Source organism: Anguilla anguilla, chromosome 17 (assembly GCF_013347855.1).
Source record: "Anguilla anguilla isolate fAngAng1 chromosome 17, fAngAng1.pri, whole genome shotgun sequence".
Lineage (NCBI taxonomy): Eukaryota > Metazoa > Chordata > Actinopteri > Anguilliformes > Anguillidae > Anguilla > Anguilla anguilla.
The window spans coordinates 19,202,652-19,224,971 of NC_049217.1; the positions used below are offsets into that span (position 1 = coordinate 19,202,652).

The 22,320-nt window shown below is 42.7% G+C and overlaps 1 protein-coding gene across 3 annotated transcripts; it reads left to right on the top strand.

Annotated features, from left to right (window-relative positions):
- Positions 1-799: 799 nt before the first annotated feature.
- On the top strand, positions 800-21,515 carry tcf20 (transcription factor 20). Of its 3 annotated transcripts, none has more exons than XM_035398725.1 (6): positions 800-1,375; positions 10,392-19,397; positions 19,554-19,668; positions 19,993-20,042; positions 20,978-21,071; positions 21,347-21,515. In XM_035398725.1, the coding sequence occupies exons 2-5, from the start codon at positions 11,688-11,690 to the stop codon at positions 21,035-21,037; spliced, it is 7,935 nt and encodes a 2,644-aa protein (XP_035254616.1). In that variant the 5' UTR covers positions 800-1,375; positions 10,392-11,687; the 3' UTR covers positions 21,038-21,071; positions 21,347-21,515. The 3 variants fall into 3 exon arrangements, with proteins under 3 accessions (XP_035254616.1, XP_035254618.1, XP_035254617.1); XM_035398727.1 differs by having other exon boundaries at positions 19,575-19,668; XM_035398726.1 differs by lacking the exon at positions 800-1,375 and adding an exon at positions 3,374-6,065.
- The last annotated feature ends 805 nt before the right edge of the window (positions 21,516-22,320 follow it).

Here is a 22,320-nt window from a genome sequence, read left to right on the forward strand (position 1 = left end):
ACAATAAGTAAGTAGACCAGACAAAAGTCTGGACATTTTTCCTTAATTACATTGTGCCGTGTCTAATGAATATCAATTCTGCGCTGTTGAGGACCACTGTGTGAAGTTTAGGAAGGCTGAGTTAGAAGTAGTGTCATTTAAACAAATACACTTGTGATAGAAAGTGAAGCCGCAAAAAACTGAATGAATATACTTTATTACCAGGTTATGAAATCTTTGTGTATTGCAAGCCTGCCGTGATGTGGGATGACCAAGTTCATGTCTGTGCACTAGTACATGCCTGCATCAATCAGTTTTCATATTTGAGGTTTCTACCAGAGGGGAACAGGAATATTTGATGGGGGGTGGGGGGTGGGGGGTGGGGGATGACATCCATGAGGAAGGGTGACTTGGACAGTTATCCAGCAGAGGTCTGGACCATTTTCCAGTGAGGTAACAAGCTTCACTGACGTTGAGGAACCTTGAACTCATATCTGGATACCAGCATACAGGCATCCCCATTTACTGTTAGCTTCAATGTCTTTCTTGCACCTTTCCGTGCGTCTAAACTGAGTTACATATGTAGCTATTCTTCTGGCTGTTTGTTTTTCTTGTACCGTTATTTGGAGATGAAGTAGGCTACTGACAGATGAAAGGGTGGTACTGGGAGAAGTATGAAGGAACAAAGAATAATGTTAACTATTTTATTTAGTGGCTCTTGCTATTCTTAATGTTTTGCTGTCTGATGAAAATAGAAAATAAATTAATTGAAAAAGGAGTGATGGGTAAAGGGAGGGGAGATGGAGAGAGAGGGATGTGATGGGAGAGGTGGGAGGGGGTGTGTGAATATGTGTATGCAATTTCAAGGCGGTCTTTCAGTTAAAATTTCAGTTAAAGGAGAACGAATGTGTGTATAGATAAATATATCTGTAGCTATGTACCTTTATGAATAAGACGTTTGAAGTAAATAATATACCCGTGAGGTGTCCACTCATATGGTATCGATGCGTTTAGTTTTTGGAAGCTAGCAGGCTAGGTGGATTTACCTAAGAAACGGTGGGTGAGCGAGAAAAGGAAGAGAGGGAAAGGGAGGGGGTGGGGGTTGCATGGACCTCACTGGTTAAGGGTCCTATAGGCACCCCGATTGTGCTGCTATTATTTTTGAGGTGAGGACAAAAGAAAGGGATTTTTGGAGGAAAAGGCCCAGGAACTGTCTGGACGTGACGGGGCCCCTAACTCCGCCGCTGCTGGTCGGCGTTGTCAAGACGGGAGAGAGGGGAAATCGGCGGGGCTTTCCACTCAAGACCGAGGTTTCCGGCTACGACTGAGAAAATTACACAAAACAACCTTTATGCTTCACTTGGCCTTGGGATTCAGGGGCTTGCGCTGAAAGCAGGTATTTTGTTATTTTTTCCACCCCAAGAAACGCGGCTGCGTATCTGGTAGATACAGTTGGTAGCCAGAGATAGTCAGTCCACTCTAGGCATTATCATGCTTGGTAGTTTGATAGCTGGCTAGCAAGCTAACATTGGCCAGGTTGTATTTTGAGGGAAAACATCTGCAGTTTGTCACAATGTTAAAAAAAGACGACATTTGTTCTTCCAGACTGACACTCATCGCTGCTCTATTAATGTACAGTTTAGTTGTTGGAATACTTATTTTTGAAGCGCAGTTTAATGTTAGATAATCAGACGCTAATTTTTTACGTCCTATCGAACAGTAGATAAACTAGCTTGCTAGCGTTAGCTTGCCTGCTTAGCATCGATAACATCTCACAGTAAGATTAGCTGTAGCGCAATTAGCTAGCGAACCAGTTAGCTTCAGATAAAGCTGAATGCAAGTTACACGTAGGCAAAAGTACCAAATGCAAACCATTTTGCTTAGCATCTAAATACGTTGTTACATGTGTATATATACATACTGGTAAATATAAAATGCCACAGACGCTATCGAATGACAATTTTAAGATAGCAAGCTGTGTAGCTAGTTAATGTATGATGATGGCAACACGCATACCGATGTTGCTTCGATAATTGTTCTGTGGGTATCTATGGCAAGCTAGTTTCCTAACGTTCTCGATTACACAGTTTTTTTTCACATTAATTCGATAGCTATAAAACCTTAACGTCAGTCGCCCCATCAAACGTAAGCTTACATGAACGATTTCGGTTTATGATTTAAGAACTGAGTAATTAGAGATGACACTCCCAGTGTTGACTGCAGCAACGTTAGCTATATCTGCTCACGGAATAATTGATTCTCAGACCTACGCCGACCTGTGTGCTGCTGTGGCCAGGACTTGCGTGACCCTAACGCACGGTACTGTGAGCAGACACTCGTCTGTTCGTACGCAAGTCTTGGTCATACATGTCTTAATTTTATTGTGCAGCAGTGCTGTGTTGCAGAAAAGCTACAGTGCCGATACGGTTGTACACCATTTGTGCAGCAGAATTTCGCATACTGCAACGCTGTGCATGCTTCTCACAGCCCGTACAAAGGTACAAACACATTAATAGAAGGACTGGTGGCTATTACGAAACCTATGTGAAAACACTTAAAAAGACTAGATTAGTCTAATAGTTATTCCAGAAACGAACGTGCATTTAAGAAAGTTAGCTATGCAAAATGTCTTTGAAGCTGAGACCAGTTTTTTATAGCCATTGTCTTTGTAATTTAAGTATTTATATTATTGTAACAGAAATATTTGACTGTTGACAATGGTAAGGTTGTTCTTCTTAGCCTTATTTACTTGTAGCTCAAGGGAAATATGCGAGTGCAACAATTGGAAGCTTTTTTGCTATTAATTAGCAATGAAAAGAAAATTAGCAGGTAAACTGGATTACCTTAGGTCCCTCAAAAATCCCACTTTGTGATGGCATTCAATACACCGTGCTGTTTTTGTCAAAGCTGTGCAACACTGCATACGGTTGTTAACATTGTAGAAAGGGGTTGGAAAACATTTCAGGACTCTACACAAACATTTTTTCCAAGGAGCCTAAAAAAGGAGTATGGTTTGGAAAAAATTAGGAGCATCCCAGTTAGTAGATGTGCACTTAAATTATTATTTCAGTGTCCACACATCAATTTTAAGGAGCAGTGCTACTGATGTAGCCAACAAGTGTTTACAAGTCAGCCTCTTTAAGGTGTGCTTTCCCTATTGTGATATTGTTGTGATCTCGCTGCAGATTTGACTTAGACCAAATGACCCCTGCGTCATTCCATCTTAAAGTAAGGCACGTATGGGAAGAGTCATGCATTGTAGTTTTGGGTATGAACCGTATGCCCCTTTCTCAGCCATTCATATAAACAGGTCTTATGTTTAGGCTCTGTGCTGCCATGTAGCTTTTGAAATACGCAATTTAAACGTGCTCAGGGGATTACAGTTTCCTACTGCAATATATTTGCAATATACAATACTGGAAAATGAAAACTGTGTTTGACAGAAATTCCATTTATTCAGATCTGTTCAGTTGAGAAAGTCCACACCTGAGCATGTAATCTGAAATGTCAGAGAGTCACCAATAATATGAGGGCTCCTCCCTTCGTTTTCCTCCCTAATTTGGAACAACCAGTTGCAGCTGTACTGCAGCAGACCTGTCCCTCTGCTGCAGCGCCTTGTGCATATGAGCTGCATGCGAGTACGTGCATCTGCAGAAATGCATGCACCTTCCTAAGCCACAGTCAGCACTAGCAGAGTCTGGGTTCTTTTTGGCCCGTGGGGCATTCTACGCCCCCCAAAAGTGCCTCTTTCTGGAGCTTGATATTTTCACATTATGTAGCTATTGCCATGTAGCTAATATGTTTCAGATTTGATCTTTCTTGGAAAGCCTAGTGTTAAAGTAAAGCTCATTGGTTTTAGCGCTCTTGAAGGAAAATTATAATGGGTTTTTTGTGCATTGCAAGTTTAAGTCCATGCTTGCCAGCTGGATTTCATTAAACTTTGCAACGCGTTTATTTCAAGTTAATTTCAAGCTCTAATAAGATACACAAGTTATCAGCAAAGAATGTAAACTGCTGGTAAAATTTCACAGAATGCCTGTAGATTCTCCTTGACTTAAACATGAAAAATTTGTGCATGTGGAGTTGTTTCCATTCAAGTGCAGTATTCTGCCATGTTACTGTTGGTGTGTCAGAAAAAACACACTGATTTGGGAAAGGGAGTGCACTCGTACACTTTGTACTTTTCTGAAACATGCATTTTCTTTTCTTTTTTCCTTCAGTAATCACAAAAATATTTTGGTAGATCATATGCAAACATGAAATATACGCCGTAACACTAATCAAAAGAAGGCATACCCGACAGAAGCCGTTTATTTTTTTGTGGGCCAGAGATCATAGCGAGTCAAGGATAGGAACAGAGAAAATGGTCTGAAAATGAGATGGTCAGGACAGGGGCGTGTCTTGTGACTGGCGAATCAGGTTGTGCAGCGGTATTGCCTTTAATATTTCAGACAAGTTAAATAATTGACAGAGCGAGCAGCGAAACTTGTTAATGCAGCTGTTGCCCCGTTTCACTTTGTACACGACGCGAACCTTGCTCCAGCTGGTCGTTTGTAGACAGAATAGTGCCTTTGACTTTTTTGCCTTGACCACAGTCCAGCGTGTGTTGTGTGCGAAGAGGGAAAAACCGCACGCCACAGTCCAGTTCAACATGGGCTGCTTCCACTTATCGATACCTCTGGGATTTTATTAAGCATTCCATGTCTAAAACTTTTTCCAAAAAAGCATTGAGAGGACAAGAAAGCTAAGTCTACTACCTCAGGAAACCAGAACACATGAATCCTTTATGAACAGCTTGTAATTGTTGTTGTTGTAATAATAATAATAATAATAATACAAAATGAGATGGTCAGGAATGGTTGAATAGTACATGTTCATATATTACTGAATTGCAGCTCAAAGTGCTTCACAATAAAAATAAATGCATGATAAATCTGCCAGGGTGTTTGTAATGATAATTATTATAATAATTATTGTGCACCTTAGAATTGATTAGGCTCGCCTGGAGGTGTTGTTATCGGCACATAGCTCAGTGATCAGGTGATTCAGTAGTAGTTAAAATTATTGGTTTCTAATAGCTGCTATAAGCGTTTAGCCTTTTGGATTTGTACAGTTGCAGTTTTTTTTCCAATATCAGGAGTGTGAATTATACAGTCCTGCTCCACTCAACCAGCTGCTGTGTCCCTCATTACAGGTAACCCTGAGGTAAGGGGCGAGACGTGTGGCGCGGTCCGTAGGGCAGCCAACTGGAGCCATATGGCCTCCCCCATGTGGGGAGCAACACCTTATTAGCTGTGATCCCTTCTCTGCTTTCTACCTCCTAAATAAAGCTAAACGTACAAAAGGAGGGCGGACTATACCTCTCTTCTTAAAAAAAGAAAAAAAAAGAATGTGGGCTGAGACATGCTGTGCTTATCCCTGTGGTAAAACAAGTTCACTTATCCCTGAGGTAAGGTGTGCTGTAGGTATACCGGGGGTAATGCATGCTGTACTTACCTCAAAGTAAAGCAAGCTGTACTTAACCCCAAGTTTAGGTGTGCTGTACTTATCCCAGAGGTAAGGTCTCCTGTGCTTAAACCTGCAGTAATGCATGGTGTGCTTATCCATGAGGCAATGCATGCTGTACTTATTACTGAGGTAAGGCATGCTGTACTAAACTCTGAGGTAATACATTCTGTACTAGAAATGTAAACCTATGATGCTCAGCAAAGGAAGGAAGGTAGTTACCAAGTAGTCGCCTAGGTCCTTTTACTTTATTTACTTTATCTCTTAAGATTAAAAAAATTGGAACCAAATGTACAAGGGGTCTAACCATGTTGAATATCACATTACAATACAAGATACAGCTGACTATTTAAAATATATACATATTTGTAAGTATGGGATTATGCATTAGAATCAGATTTGGAGTGTCCCTTTCACTTTTCCAGACTTAATGGTGTGCATTGTGGTGGCCCACGCATACATGCCCACACTCCCAATATATACAGCCCCATGTGCGGGTATTGGGAAAACTGCATAAAAAGGCACCCTGTACTATTAGCACAGAATGACTTACTGCATCAAATCGAGAAAAAAAAACCACGGTGAGTAGGTTTTACTGTGATGTTACATTGTGTTCCAGTACTACCCTGATCAGAAACAACCTGGAAACATTAAGGACGAACACTGAAGAAAATAACATATTACACCATTGAAAAAAGGATGAAGATTGTATTGTTAATGTGCGATTAACTGTTATCTTTTTGCAAACGCTTGAAATGCCTTTTAGACTATTAACAATTTTTTAAAAGTTGATAAAGCGTTCTAGTCATTAATTTTCGCTTGTGTCCTCAGCCTAGATGGCTGCTTTTGTTGCTTGCAGTGACGCCCTCAATGGTCTGCAAAAAAGCTTTAAAGTTTAGCATTTTGTATGACATGAAATGGTGATGTATCGAAAGTGTTCTGACATGATTTCGTTCCATCCCAGAAAAGATGTTTTAATGAATAATCTGGCTGTACTGTTCAGAGAAATACTTTGAAACACTGAATTTCTTTTCTGTGACTGTGTTCTATTGTCAGATATTGTCTGAAGTAATATTTGGTTCTGATGTATGTCTCTCATTGTACAGGAATGGTATCTGTAAAGTGTGTCTGTCAAGCTAAGCACACACTCAAAACATGTTCAGGGTTCAATGAGGGCTAGTAAGGGCATTTTGGAAGGTTGCAGTCATTAATGTGTTAAGACTGATATTTAGATAAAATCTCATTTTCTGAATGGTATGAAAGAAGGTGAGCTTTGATTGCAATGACTCTTAAGTTCTGTATGTTACTGAGATATTTTAAGTCGTGAAATCTATACACTGTTTCTGCTTTGTAAAATCTCAGGGAAAGATGTGGACATGCAGGCAAGCATCTGTTGCCCCCTACTGGACTACGTCATCATGACTGAAATGATTGGTCGGCCAATAAAAACTTGTGTGTCAGGGTTGCCTGTTGCTCTTGTTTTCAGTATTCGGTGTCAAATCTTGACCCTCGGGTAGAGTGTGGCCATTGACTTGCCCAAGGAGGAGGAGTTTCCGTTGGTAGGGCTGTCCCCGTCTCATCATAGTGGAAGGACTCCTGCTCACTCGGACCCCAGCTGTCTGCCTGAGGTTTTGCATGGAGTGTGTGAAACTGATCTAGTCACTGCAGTGTAAATTGCTTTATGTGTGCCCGGACTGCTGTGTCCGCTCACCATGAGATGGCGCTCAGGATGCAGGAGCCAAATGACGGTGGATATTGTCAGGGAGATAGAGGATCTCAGTCTTTTCAGGGTGGTGCTTTAGATGGTTTTTTTCCCTCCAGCTCTGGATGTCATTTCTGCAAGCCGCGATCCACCTGGTGACGTGGGTCAGATTGAGAAAAGAAAGAAAGAGTTGAATGTCATCATAACAATAATATTATAACCCATAACCAGAGATGACAGATCTGAGAAATGTGGTGTAGAGAAGAGTAGGGGGTCAAGAACAGAGCCTTGGGGGACCCCTGTAAGGCCATTGTGGGGTGTTGAAACAGCTTGCATAAAATTTAAAACATTGGTCCTAGCATACCAGGCAGTCAAGGGATCAGCCCCAGCATACCTCCACAAGATATTCAAACCCTACATGCCAGACAGACCCCTCCGTTCTGCTACCTCAGGACGCCTGGCACCTCCCCCTCTTCGCACCTGCGCTTCCCGAACACGTCTCCTGTCTGTTCTGGCCCCACAATGGTGGAATGACCTCCCCGTGGAGGTCAGAACAGCTGAGACACTGACCCACTTCAAGCGACGACTGAAGACTCACCTCTTCAGGCTGCACCTCTCCCCATCCCTCCCTACCTCCCTGTAAATGACTGTAAGCTTAGGGTTGTAACTAGGTAGCTGTTTTTGTAGGTGACTTAGTTAATTCACCTGTCTTAACTACTGCTTATATTTTTGCATAGGCTGCATTGTTGCTGTTCTCGTTTGTGTTAGTGTTAAACAGTTTAACCTTCAGGGTCCAAGTTGAACTATGCGGTTCCCTGCACTTGGACCGGTACTTCTCTCTAGGGTTTTCGTCATACTTGTTCCTGGTTATGGTTATACACTTTGTTGTACGTCGCTCTGGATAAGAGCGTCTGCCAAATGCCTGTGATGTAATGCACCACCCTGGGTGACCAGGAAGGCACGACAGGTGAGGCAGGACGCAAATCAGTCCAGGGCCTTGCCATTGATGGAGGGTGGAGGAGGATGAGGACAGAGGAGAGGCTATCTGCTGTCAGCAGCAGAAGCGATTCTCTTGCATCTCTGTTCATTCTTTTATTCCTTCCTGTGTAAATGTTACTTAATGTGTACCTTGTTTATGATCATAAAGCATGCATGTAACTAAAAATGTATTAGTCAAATCATAGGCGGTTTTTGTTTTATGCCCTCCAATGTAGACCAAGTCAGCACTTGCGCTAACATATAGCCTATCCCTTGCCTATATCCTGGTTCATCAAAGAAATACACTAAGCTCTTGCAAAAAATAAATACAACACAAGCTACTTTTATTGTTGTCTTGGCTATTTCTGTAGAAGGTTCATTGTTGATATTTTATCCCCTTTTGGTTAATGCAACAAATGTTAAACATTTGGTTAAAGAAAGATTGAAGCTTTTTTTAGTATATAAGGGAGAGTGGGATGGCCTGGCCTACGTTACCATTTGCTGTGTACAGACCAAGAAAGTAGAGGGGACCACTGTTGAGAGTGCCATGGCGGGCCTCGAACCCTATATACGCGCGTAGGAAATATGGCTCAGGAGTTGTCTTGTTGACATTTTAAGCATGTAGCAGGCCATCGTATCTGGTTAGTGTGAGATTGCAGTACATCATGACTATGATGGTCCACATGGGATCGGTGGGAGAACCATTAACAGTAGTTAACATCCCCACTGTTTAAGACTTTTGTGTCACTGGGGGAAATCTTCAGTTATTTTTCTGTGATGGTGGCCTTACTCCTTAATTAAGCCTCTCCACTATAACATGGATTGGCTATGGGATTGTAGTTACTCAGGGTACGACTATCACTAGCTGACTGACAGCTTGAAGTGTGCTTAGTTTAATGTTCAATACATTTCTTTCCAACCAGTCACACCAACCTTTCGTGTTTACTTGAACAGGGAAAAATACTCCCTGTTCATGTTGCCAGTTTGTGGTGATGTTACACATGCCTTTACACTCTGTGGGCAGAACGGGACGGTTGCGCCAATGTTTCTACTTTCATCCATTATTTTTCTGGCTTGTGCAGGGTGGGGAATAACAGGGGTCTGGATAACTCGATAGTGTGGTTTGGTGCGAATGTACAGTGTAGTAAAATTCTCATGGTCATGATAATCCACCACCAAGTAAAATGCAAAGCTCTGCTGGTAATACTAGACCTTTTAATAGGTTGCGAGCTGCACACTGCAAGTGTGAACTTCATTGAATTGTAGTAATGCTCCAATACAGCTGAGGTCAATGACCAATAAGCAAACCTGCAGTAATCAGGAATGTCATTATGACAGCAATTAATTTCTTTCACCATCTGCTTTCGAAATATGTTTGTTCAATAGCATAATTTGTCTTGCTTCTTTATATCAAACACTCTTAACTTTCACACATAGTCCTCATTAGCAGTTGTGCTAAGATGCATCCCTCACCTAATTAACAGTATTCTAATTATATTTTGGTTTTTTAACCAATGGAAAGTGTGACCCATTTAATGCTTACATTTTTACTTGAAGGCATAGTATGGAGCAAGGGCATCACTTTCTGTTGAACATTTGGGGGGGTGCAGGGCAGAACGCAGCTGTTTCGCTGTCCTCAAACAATCTAAATCTACAGGGGGCGATATTGGTGCAGTCAGTTTCCCCCAGTCTATGACACCAAGATGACGGAAAATACATAGTACCCAAGATATCGTTGACGTCAGGAAAAAATGTACCCAATGTAACAGACTTGGCAAATGTTTTTATTGCAAACACAGGACCACAGCAAGGCTAAAAATGCTACATAGTATGTATGTAAGTGATAGGATGTTTGATGAGGCATAATTATATACTAGTTGCAGTTTCACACCCCTTTGGTTGACCAGTCACTCTGTAGCCAAGTTTTTTTTAAATCTTACGCATTCTACTGTACGTCCCTTAATGCTACCTTGTCACCTATAGGAGAGTAAACCAGTATCAGGAGTCCTCTAGCTATCTAATCTTTAGTAAAATATTATAAGCTTTGGAGAATATGTTCACAAGGCACAAACATATTTGATTCTTACTTTCGCTAGCTTGCAGACTCAGCTAGTTAAATGGTATTTTGTTTCAGAATAAATGCAGTGTAATGGAAAATGTGAATGTGCTGTATGATATAATCAAATGAGTATTTACTTGTATTTTTTTATTTTCTTTATTTTTTCAGATTTTGGCGGCCCTCCTGCTAGCAAATGAAAAGGAAGATTAAATGGTGCAACACAGTAAAAGTGGAATGTGAGAAACGTCCAAGGTTCTTTGGATGAAAGTCATCTTTGGATATTATAATGGCAAGAAAAACACACATGGAAGACAAAGAAAAGGAAATGGAAGAATCTAGTGCAGGAATTCAGAGACCACCAGTATAAAAAGTAACAAAGTAATTCAATCACACAGGACAAGAAAAAAACAAAAGGAAGAAAAAAAAGAATGAAAAAAAGATGGGACCAGAGACCTTAACAATGGAACAAAAGTGTAATAAATGAAACTGACGGCCTTTAAATAGAAAACGCAAAGCATATGCAGTGTTTACATCAGAAAAACGAGCAACCCAGAAATCAGACCTTGCGTAATATACTTACTGCTGGATCAAAACAAAGTTACCTTGTTTGGTTCTGAAGTATTAATTGTACAAATATTGGTTTTAATTGTAAAAAGCATTGTACAGTACTGCTGCTAAGTCTACGCACACAATACTGCCAGAGGAAAGAACTGAATCATGTCCTTTTGCCAGAACTTGTTGTGACAGCAGTTTGTTCCCAATTCAAGGGTCCACAGACTAACTCGTTTCCAATAATGGAATGATAAGGAGTTTTGTTAAAGATTGTCTAAGTTCTGTTTCCTCAGCCACAGTTACAACTGTTTGGCCTTCAGCTGCTCTAGTTTGTATTGTAACCCTGATTCCAGTCGCCGAAACGTCTAGTGCCAAACTGATGCAGGTGCATTGTGGTGACTGCAATATCCACTGCAATTGTTTCTGCTGCTACAGTTGAAGCCTTTTTTCATTTTACTTCACTGTAATTTACCATTTTAGCTCAGTGTGTTAAAATCTAAGGCAGTTTTCTTTATTATTCAAGCTTGGAAAATGCTTTAAAACCTATTGCAAATGTGGAAATTGCAGCTTTTAATGCTACCATCCAAATTGCTAGATATGATTTGAAATTCCAGCCTTCAGTTATTGAATTTACATTGCCAATGTGCATTCCTGCCCTTTTAATGATTGCACCTCTTGCTGTTACAGTTCTGTAAATTGCACTTGCTTCTGCAGATCCAGTGATAGTGTTGACTTTAATGTTCCTTGTGAGTGGTACTCATGGCTATTACTTCATACAGCGTTGGCCACTATTACGAACTTTTACTGTCGAAAAGTGGATTGCTTTTTCCTTCAAAGGCTGATTTTTGAACAGAAGTTGAAGGAAGAACCTTGAACGATAAAACTAACAGAAACTGAAAAACCTCAAAACAAATGCAGAATTTTCGAAACAATTCTGTTCCCCCTGCTCTTCCTCCAGGGTTTTCTGGAGGGAGTGCTATAGGTGGGGGAAATGCCTCCTACCTGTCACAGTCATCTGCGCCTCAGTGCTCCCCAAGGATGGCAGAAGAATATGCAGTGGTACAACAGCAAACCCAACAAAATCTTCAGAGACCAAACCAGCACCCGCACCAGCTAGTGGCCCACCACCCCACTCACGCGTCCCACATTCTGGGTTATGGAGGTAGAAATAGAGGAAGTGGGACTGGTGAAGCATTACACAGCCATGCTAACAGTGGTGGTAGTACCATCAGTAACAACCCTTACCGAAAAGAAATGTTGGATCATTACTTTTCAATGAGTGGAAAAGACAGACACAGGAGAGGAGGCCAAGGATTGGGATATGGGCTAGGTTTTGGATACCCAAATATGGATGGACACATGCCTCATCAGTACCGACATGCAGGAACAGGATCTTCTGGGATGATGGCTCACTATCAGTTAGACTACAGCGCTGCAGCTGGATCTGGTGGTAGCAGCAACAGCGGTAGCAGCAGTGGCACTGGAGCCTTTTCACCTTCCCACCAGTACAGCTTGAGTCAAAACACCTCAATCCAAACTGCAGTGGGACCTCCAATTCACTCACGTCAACAAGCTCAGAATTACTCTTCCCAGCAAGCTTTGCACCAAGGGCAACAGCAACGAAGTTATCCCGCCTCAGGACACAGGCTGCCCCTTCAGTTCTCCCTGTACTCTTCTCCAAATACACCTACTGGGACACCAGGGATGTATAACTCCCCCCCGCTGAGATACCATGGAGGAAGTAACAGTGGTGGTTTTGAATGTAAAGTGAATAGTTCATCTACTGCCAACACTAATCCTAGCTCTGTTAGTTCAGCTAATTCAAACAATACAGGGCCATTAGATAGTGCAGGGCAAAGTTACCCATCTTCTGGTTACTCTCCATATCATTCCCAGCCATCTCATTCCCTTCACAAACACCCTGGCCATCCACATCGTGGGTCTCATCATAATTTAGCACTGGGTTATGATGCCTCTCACAAAATTCATTCCTCTAGTCTGCTTCACCAACCCGCTGCTCCAAGTCTGTCTGACCCTGAAAATCATGCAACATCCTCAGCTGTCCCATCTACTAATCCCTCTATGCCACACTTTTCTTCTCAAGAAATGTCTAAGTCTCCCATGCACTCTCAATCCCACCCGCCCCAAGTCCATCAGAACTTCAGCCCAATATCTAATCCATCTCCTGCTGCCTCCACAGTCCAGTCACCAAGCTGTTGCTCATCTCCCTCCCCACTGATGGGCATTTCAGAACCAGGAAACTCCATAGGGCCCACAACACACCCACCATCACACCCCCCTCTCCAAAAAACACGTAACAGTCATAGTCACGGTCGGCTGTTACAGACTGTGTCTCAACTTAGTCCAACACCTAACTCTAACAGCAGCATCAGCAGTTGTGGGAGTAGTAGTGGTAATGTGAACTCTGCTGGTCTAAATTCAAGTTCAGGAACGAATTCTGTATCCGTTCGATCTTGTATGGCCGTGAGAATAGGTGGTGTACGTGAAGAAAACTCCTCCTCTACCTTATATCCTTCTTCCCCTCTTGACAAACTAATGCCAGAATCGGCAATCAACAGTCTAAATGCTTTGACATCACAAGTGGCTAATCTGCCCAATACTGTGCAACACATGCTACTGTCTGATTCCTTGGTGTCACACAAGACTGGGAAAGATGGTGGATACCAGGATCATATGAGAGAACATCTAATGCAACAGTCATCACATGCTTTGCCAACTAGTCAGCAAAGGAGTAGAGGTATTAGTGATACTTTTAGTACTAAGGCAGCCAGGGAAGGAATTGGAACATTCAGTTGTGATATTGCAAACTCTGAAGGTGGAGTGGTTGATGGTCTTACTGTAGTGCCAGAGAGCCCTGTAAGTGGAAGGGAAGAAGAGCAGTTTTCTGGAGGGGAAGGTGAGAGAGTTAGGCAAATGAGCGGTGCTAGTAGTAGCTCAGAACCGACTGCCTACTATCCTGTGTCTCTGAATCACAGGAACCAGATCCAATCACAAACTGAACAGGGTGGTCAGAGTTTGCCTTTGCAGGTAGAAATGGAAGCAGTGACACAAAAGAACCAAGATTTGACATCTCCAAGTGTCTCTCAACCAAGAAAAACTGAACATGAGGCACATGGTGGTTTTCCTAAATCTCCATCTTCCTCCCCATCTTCCCATCCTACCTCTGCACAACCCAGCCCAAATCTACCTTCTTCCTGCCCATCTGTATCTTTGGTTCCAACTTTCTCCTCTCCCTCCCCATCCCTCATTTCAACTTTTCACCCCAGTCATGTTATGAAGGCTGATGTTGATTCTCAAAATTCTGGTAGAGAGAGGGAAAAGGAAGAAGGGGAAGGTAAAAGTAAGAAAGAAGAGGAAAATGAAGAGAGAAGAGAAGAATGGAAACATAGCAAAGAGACTAAAGTGAACTTTGAGGAAGAAATAGGCAGAGACAAACAGGGGGGAAAGGAAGAAATGGAGGTGCATTCACAGTCCTCCAAAAGAAAACAGGAAGAACAGGAAAACCAGGAGAAGGTTCAATATTTAGAAGATCCCAGGAAAAACATGAATACTGAGGAAACGTACAATACAGGTGTAGGGGTCATTGTCTCTACACGTTCTGAGATTCTTCAATCTGGAACTATAACAGAACCACAAACTGCCACCTGTGCAGCTCCACATAGTCTTCGTCAATCCCACAATCTTAGAAATTATGCAGAAGAGGCTCTCTCACACAGTTCTGCGGGTGATTCCAATAATCTCAGTGGAGAAGATGGTGATAGATTGTGTACTTACTCTGCAAATCATGGAACCAAAGTTCCCCTTAAACTAAGCACTGAGCATTCCTTGTCACCCCCTCCCCCAAGTTCTGAGACACAAAAAGTCCCATATCAGTCCTCAGAGCTACACCGTGGGACTGCACTTGATTTGAAAAACAGAGGGAGAGGAGGAATGGGAACAAATGTAAAATATCAAGGGTATCATCAACCTCAACCCAGTTACAATTCTGGGATCAAGAAGGGTCCAGGGGTTGATGAACTAAGTAGGAGAGGGAATGGATTTGATGCAGGTAGGGGACAGGAACACAATTCTCAACTTCAGCAACAGTTACAACAGCCAAGTCTGTTGCAAGAAGTTCTGCAAGGTTATCATTTGGACAGACGTTATGCACGTACTGAGAACTCGGCACAAAAGATCTCAAACGCCTATTCCCAATCTCAAAATACAGCTCACCAGTCCCACTCTAGACATCCTTATATCATGCCTGAAAGTGCAAGACCCCATGTTCTAGTCCCAGAATCTGGGATTCGAGGGGGCCATCATTTGCATACACACACAGCAGCCTCTGGAAAGCGTCACCCTCCAAACCAGGGCCAGGGGAGTGAACCTGTTGGGAGACAGGATGCTTCTTCACATTCCTTGGGTTCTGGAGGATTAGGAGCAAAAGAAGAACATTGCAGTGCAGACAAGCACCAGATTGGAACATCTGGCAGTCATTCCACTCCAAACATGGAGAAGTCTACAGAATCTTCATTAAGGCCTCCTCCAAAACACATTAACTTAGCTGATTATTCCCTACCTCACAGGAGACCCTCTTCAAATCTGTCCGCTCACAGTTCTGCTGTGCAGCAAATACTACTTCAGGATACTGAGCCTCTGGCTGGAATTGGAGTACCTAAAAGCCAAAGTCAGTCTTATGTGTCATCTTCATTATCCACTATGTCATCCTCCGAGCGCCGCTCTGTAATTTGTGATGTCTCCCCATCTTGCCGGACAACACCAGAAAGGGAGAGGGATGGAGAAGTTGATCATGGAAGAAGCCATCCACAGACAGGGTCTTCTGTAGCCTCTGTGATTCAGCAATCACATTCTACTCACTCTGTAATGCAAGAACCAGAAAACAGTAAGGCAGAAGAGGCTGAGAACAAGGCAGTGGATTTAAAGTCAATTTCCAAGACTACCAAGCAGACCCAAAACCCGACCTCCAATTCAGGTCATGTTTCCGCTAAGGAAGCTTCTGTTCAGCACCAGAACCGTTCTCCACGCCCATCTGTTGACTCAAATTTTGATACTCAGCGATTCTCAAGTGGAAGGAAGGGGGAAAGTAATTCAATCAGTAGTACTGCTTGTCATCCCCAACAAGCTACCCAAAACCTGTCATCCAATCCTAGTCCACTGTCTTCACCACCATCAAGATGTCAGCCCTACTTTAAAGGTTCAGATGAAGCTAGTGGTCATTCTACTGGATTGGGAAGATATGGTCTAGGAGAAACAAGAGTGGGGACCCAAAAAACAATTTCTTATCACCCGCAGTACCCTTCCCACCCCCATCATAATGTGTCGTTGCAGGCTCAACTAGAAAATGCCAAGTCTCCTCTAAAATTACAAATGTATCCCCACTCTCATTCACTTAATCAGTCACATGTACTAGATGACAGATGTGAATGGACAGCTTCAAACAATAACAGATCCACTGAAAATATCATGATGTCGCCTAGATCAGGCAGGCCTCAACACCAAAGCCCACCAGGGCAGAGATCTCATAACAGTTTGCCTGCCACTCCACATCATCTTCAGGGGAATTACTATGACCCTGTCAAAATGTGGGGATTGTCTGAAAGAGATGGTCTTGGGACAATGGAAGGTGACAATTCCCGAAGAAACCAGCTATCTGCAGCTTCTTCTGGGGCAGTAGCTCTTCCTGCTACTCCAGCATCTGGCACACGATGTGTTCAGTCAAACCCCCCAAGGGAAGAGCTGGTCAAATCATTGGATCAAGTGCCAGCATCCAGTTCCCATAATCAGTCTGTCTGTAGTAATAGTAGCAGCACTGGCAGTACTAATTTGGGGGTGCAACAGGGTCATGGACAAAACAGAACAGTTTGTTCTGGGGACACCAACCCACTAATGATGAGAAGAAGGGTTCGTTCTTTTATCTCCCCAATTCCTGCAAAGAGGCAGCATCAAGATTTATCTCAACATCATCAAAGAGGTTCTACTAGTCAGTACCCTTCCCCCTTACCTAACACTGAATCCAAGAACCAAAATGATGCATCATCCAGTCCAGATCCATCCCACACTAAGATGGCTGTTGCAAATGCTCCTTCACCCGGTCAGGGTAAAACTAAAATTTTGCCGCCTAGGAAAGGCAGAGGCCTTAAGCTGGAAGCAATTGTGCAGAAAATTACGCCAAATGTTAAAAAAACTTCAAATAATAACAGTCACACAAATTCTGCATCAAATCATCCTTCTGGATTGCCTCATGCACATGTCACTGATTGTAACCCTGAAACACCGGAACAGGACCCTTGTGTTGAGAGCACTTTCCCAAGACTTGGTACTTTGACTGGGAGTTGCTTACCTTATCTGGGTGAAGGTCTTTCCTTGGATGAAATTATGTACTACAGAGGGGTTGAGGAAACAGGGCCCCTTCCTCCTACTGCCTATCCATGTGATCCCCATCAAGATCCACAAATTCTCAAAAGAGATGCAACAGGAAACATTACAAGGGGTGCTATAGGGGATTTGGATCCAGACTTTGGAATAAACACATCAATATCTCAAATGACTGAAAAGGATAGTGTGGTAGAGAGGGGCAAAGATGAACTTCAGATAGATTCTGACCTTTTGGGGCCCTTACCGCCACCCCCTCCATTACCGCGTCCTGTACAAGCCTCCCCTCCTCCCTCTTCCTCTGCTTTGTCTGATATTCAGCATTTCACAAATACATACCAGCAACTGGAGACCCGGAGAGGAGAACATTCTGCAGCTAACCTACTTAGGCAAAAACTTCAAGAAAGTGGCATGGGGTTGGGAATGGATGACTATGCAGGGAATGACTACTTTGGGACCCAACCACCTCACCATAACCAGAATATAGATGCCTGCCTGCTAACCAGGGCCCCACATGCATATCAGCAACATCTAATTCGTTCTGCTAGGGCTGCTTCCTCATTGGCAGGCTTATCCCAGTTACCAGAACCTAAGCCTTCTGAGAATGTAGTACCTAAAGGATACTTTCCATCTGGGAAGAAAAAGGGACGACCTGTTGGTAGTGTGAATAAACAAAAGCGTTCCCAGCCCCAAGCCCACAATGTGTCTCTTAATACTCCCACTGTTGATGTTACTCAAACACCTGCGCATACGCCTACACATACACCTGTGCAAAGTGAATCAGCACTGATTGTATCTAGTGCCAGTTCTACAGCCGCAACTTCCGAAATTTCTCTGCCAACTGATAACAAAATCTCTTCTGCCTCAGTTTCTCCTGCTGCATCTCTGACTGTGAAAACGGATGTAGAGAGTGAGGATGTGCAGCCAGAGATAGAACTGCAATCTGATGGACACCTTCGAAGGAAGGGTGAAAGTGTGGAGGGTGATACAGTGTGGGTAGGCAGCAGACAGAGACGAAGGAGAAGGAGAGGTGTTGGAATGGTGGGGAAAGAGGAACTGCAAACTGGGACTGGAGTTGGAGGGAAATTTGGTGTGGGTGGAAGTTTCCCAGATTACAGAACATCTGCATTTGCTCCTTATATTCATGTGGAGAGAAAGGAAGAGGAAATGGGAGCTTTTTGTACCATTGTGAATGCTGAAGATGAACTGATGAAGGGAGAAAATAGTGGAGAAGGAGGGGCCGATGTAATTTTAACCTCAACCTCTTCAACTCAAGGAGCCAAAGGAGACAGAGAAATGGAAAACATGAGAGAGAAGAAAGAAACCGAACCAGTAGGTTCTGCACTTCTCGAGTCTTGTACAACAGGTAAAGCGCTTCCCTCATCTGGGTATGTTCTGTCAGGAGCAGCGATTACCGAATCAGACCATTTTGGCCAACTTCTCTGCTGTCTGTGCAAGAAGTGGGCCAACTACAAAAATCTTGGAGACCTCTATGGACCATACTACCCTCCTGAGTACACTTCTAAACTTCCTAAGAGTCACTCTCAGTCTCGACAGAGCCTCTTGACCAGCAGAGCTGGTAGCATAGGAGTATCTGTAGGAACAGTCTCAACAGAGTCAACAAAACAGAACATTCTACCATTAGAAGCCGAAACTGCCAAGTCTGTGATGGAAACTGAGCATATAGGAAATCAAGATGTAGACTTAGTATCTGCTGTGGCTAAAGACACTGCATGTTCAGTGGGCAGCAGGGACATGCACGCTGTCTCAGACCATATCAGCAGTGTTGATGCTGACAGTGAAGAACCGCAACAGCAGAACTTGAGCCAAGACATAACCAATCAATCAAAACAACAAAGTGAACCTGAGGAAAAACCGGAATCACAACTGCAGAACCAGCAGTGGCCAGCAGAAGAAATGCACCAAAGGCCACAGCACAGAAAACTGACCTCCCACCCACGATTCAAAAGGCGACACAAATCCAATGAGGATTTACCAAAATCTGCACCCATGAACAACAAAGCGTTGCTGCCTTTTCAGCCTCCACCACAGCCACTTAACCAGGACACCTCTGAGCCTCTCGCCCAATTAGCCCAGCTTCCTCAGGTTCCCCTGGACCCAGAGGAATTGTGGGTGCATGAGGGTTGTATAGTCTGGGCCAGTGGGGTTTACCTGGTCAACGGAAGGCTGTATGGCCTAAAGGAGGCCCTGGATGGTGCCAGAGAGACAGTGAGTTTCCTGTTCAAATGTGAAAATGTGTTTTAGTCTTGCATCTGATGTTTTAGCATTCAAAAGTGTGCATTTCTGTTTTTACATTTAGTGCTGCAGTTGTATTCATTATGTGTTTTGGTGCTTTACAGTTGGTGCGTTCATGTTGTGTGACAGTCGTCACTGTGTGTGTTACAGCGCTGCTCACGGTGTGAGGCAGTTGGCTCCACCCTCGGCTGCTACAGTAAAGGCTGCACACTGAGATATCACTACCTGTGTGCCCTGGAAGCAGGTGAGACGACCCCCCCCTCCCCATCCTAGCTCTCGCTGTAAATAACCAGAATCATACCTAGATTCTTCCTTTTTTCATAAATTGGAAAATACATGTATGTTTGTTTGGCATATGGATTTATGTTTATGTTTACAGTTTGTTTCAGATAAGACACTGGTATTGTTCTTCTGAACAGTTGGCCCGTTGATGGCAGTTTCAGAAAGACAAAACGGCTTTTATAAAATAATTTCTGCATGTGTATACTTGTGAATTTACAATTGTTAGGCTCTGCTAAACTGCAAGTGTCATTTGTCTCCATATCTTTTTTTATGTTTCTGTTTCCAGACTGCTCTCTAAACGAAGACAATTTTTCATTGCGATGTCTGAAGCACAAGGTAGAGACAGCCGCTGCTCCTTGGGGATTTACCGGAAAAATGTTGCTCTTTAGTTATAGTTGCACCTTGTGACACCTTGTTATCTTTGCAGCGGGTCATACGTCCTCTCTGTGGAAGCGCAGCACTCATTTTATAACATAAATTCTTTGTAGTAATAAATTGTGGTACTATCATTCGTTTAACGTAGGTGCATCCAGTCAAAATGCATCAACGGTCATTCACAAGCACACTAATAAACAATGACCATCTTTCTCTTTCCTCATCATTACCATCATGGAAATTTTCATTTTTCCTGCAGTTAGTTCAGAATTATACCGTTAAATAGTTGAGCCAAAATGTCAAAACTGAAGCTTAGTAATTGTTCCATTTGGGGCGACTCGAATGGAAAGAGTTTTGCTTCCCTGTGGTTTGAGCGCTGTACTTTGTAAGCAATGCAGTACCTTCTGTTCACTGGTACTTTCTGTGTATTGTGCTGGTTTCTGAGTGTTGAGTTACTTTTGAGCTGCCTTTCACCTTATTCACAATGCAGCGCTAAAGGGCTCTGCTAAAATGGCTTTCTGAATTTATTCTGTGCTTAACATTTCTCTTCTCCTTGTCGCTCTCCCTGTGCAAGTGTAATATGTTGCATTAGCACCGTATTAGGTGTGCATTAGTGCTATATTTGTGCCGTAAGCGCCTGTTATCCCTGTATTTATACTATGTTCATACTGTACTGTCACTGTGTTGGCACTTTAATAGCTCTGCATTAGCGCACACTTTCCTGTACCTTTCCTTGCACAGTTTATCCTGAGTATTATTAAAAATGCAGGCCATAAACACATGCACATGAACACACACACGCACTCACGCACGCACACACAGTCTCTCTCCCTCTCCTCTTTGTCCACTGGTCACCTCAATCTTTTCTCTTCCATCCTCACCATCTTATTTTTCAGTTCCCTCTGAACAATTCAACAGTGAAGCCAGTGTGTCCTGAACAGTCGGAGAGAGGATGATGTGCGAAGGAGGAGACATTGATGGCTGCGACTGGTGAGGATGATGATGATGATGATGATGATGATGGTGGTGGGCGGTATGCCCAGTACTTAAATGGCCGTATATTTTTGAAGTCTCGAGTGTGCTTTTAGTGTTTCATATTTTCTGGTCTGCATTTCATTTCTCATTAATCCCCAAAGGGAAATGATTGTGTCAGCAATGTAATACGTAATAATAACATTTTTAAAAAGGGTTTCACTGTTAAATAAGACGAGGCTTCAGACGAAAAGATTTTAAGGACCGTTTCCATCTGTCTATCTCTCTCTCAGGTGAGTGGGGACAGAAACGGCTGAGCAGTACTTTTGTGGAAATGTCAAAAGAAGGGAACAGATGACCATGAATGAAGAACAATGAGTGAAAAGTTTGCTAATAATAAAAAAAAACACTCTTTGAAGAACATTTAAAAAAGAACATTTTTGGTAAAGAAGAAAGAACATTTCTGACCTCACTTTGAGAGAGAAAAAATTGAAAGGACATTTTAAAATGCAGAGCAGCACATGGGGAAGGGGAAGAGGGATGGAAGGTGGGAAATTGGACAGAAAGACTGAAACACTAAGAACAGGAGGATTAAGAGCGGGAGAAGAAAGACGTGATTTCCTCTCAAATTTTGAATGTGTGGACATATTTTGAACTGCTTCACTTTTCTTGTATCATGACAATGACTTTATTTGTTATGTTTTTTAATAGTCCAAAAACCTTAAAGGAGTGAATTAGGGAGAGCATGGAAGGACAGCCAGAGAATGTCAGAACAAAAAGGCTTTTGTTGAAGGAAGAGAATGAGAGGCAATGTATCTACATCTATTACTAGTGTTATTATTAGTAGTCAGTAGTAATATCATCATTATTATTTATCATTATTTTCATTTATATCAACATCAGTATTTTCCACTCTGATCTAACTCAATATAATTTTCAATTTATCAAAGAGAAGACTTAAATTCATATGTGGATATCAGATAAAAGATTCCATTTTTACACCACATAAGAGCAAGGGAAGAAATAGGATGACATCATTTTGGAATGTCAGGGTTGAGTTGCCACAGAGACATTATTGACTGGGGGAATGGATGATTGTTGCCCTTGAGAAAGTGTTTGTGTGTGCATATGTGTGTGTGTGTGTGAGAGAGAGAGAAACGGGGGGGGGGGGGGGGGGGGTTGTGCATGGTTGTGTGTGTGTGCATGTGTGTTGATTTGTGGTCCTTGGAAAAGTGTTCTTATTTTTCCATTTTTGGGTTTCTACAAA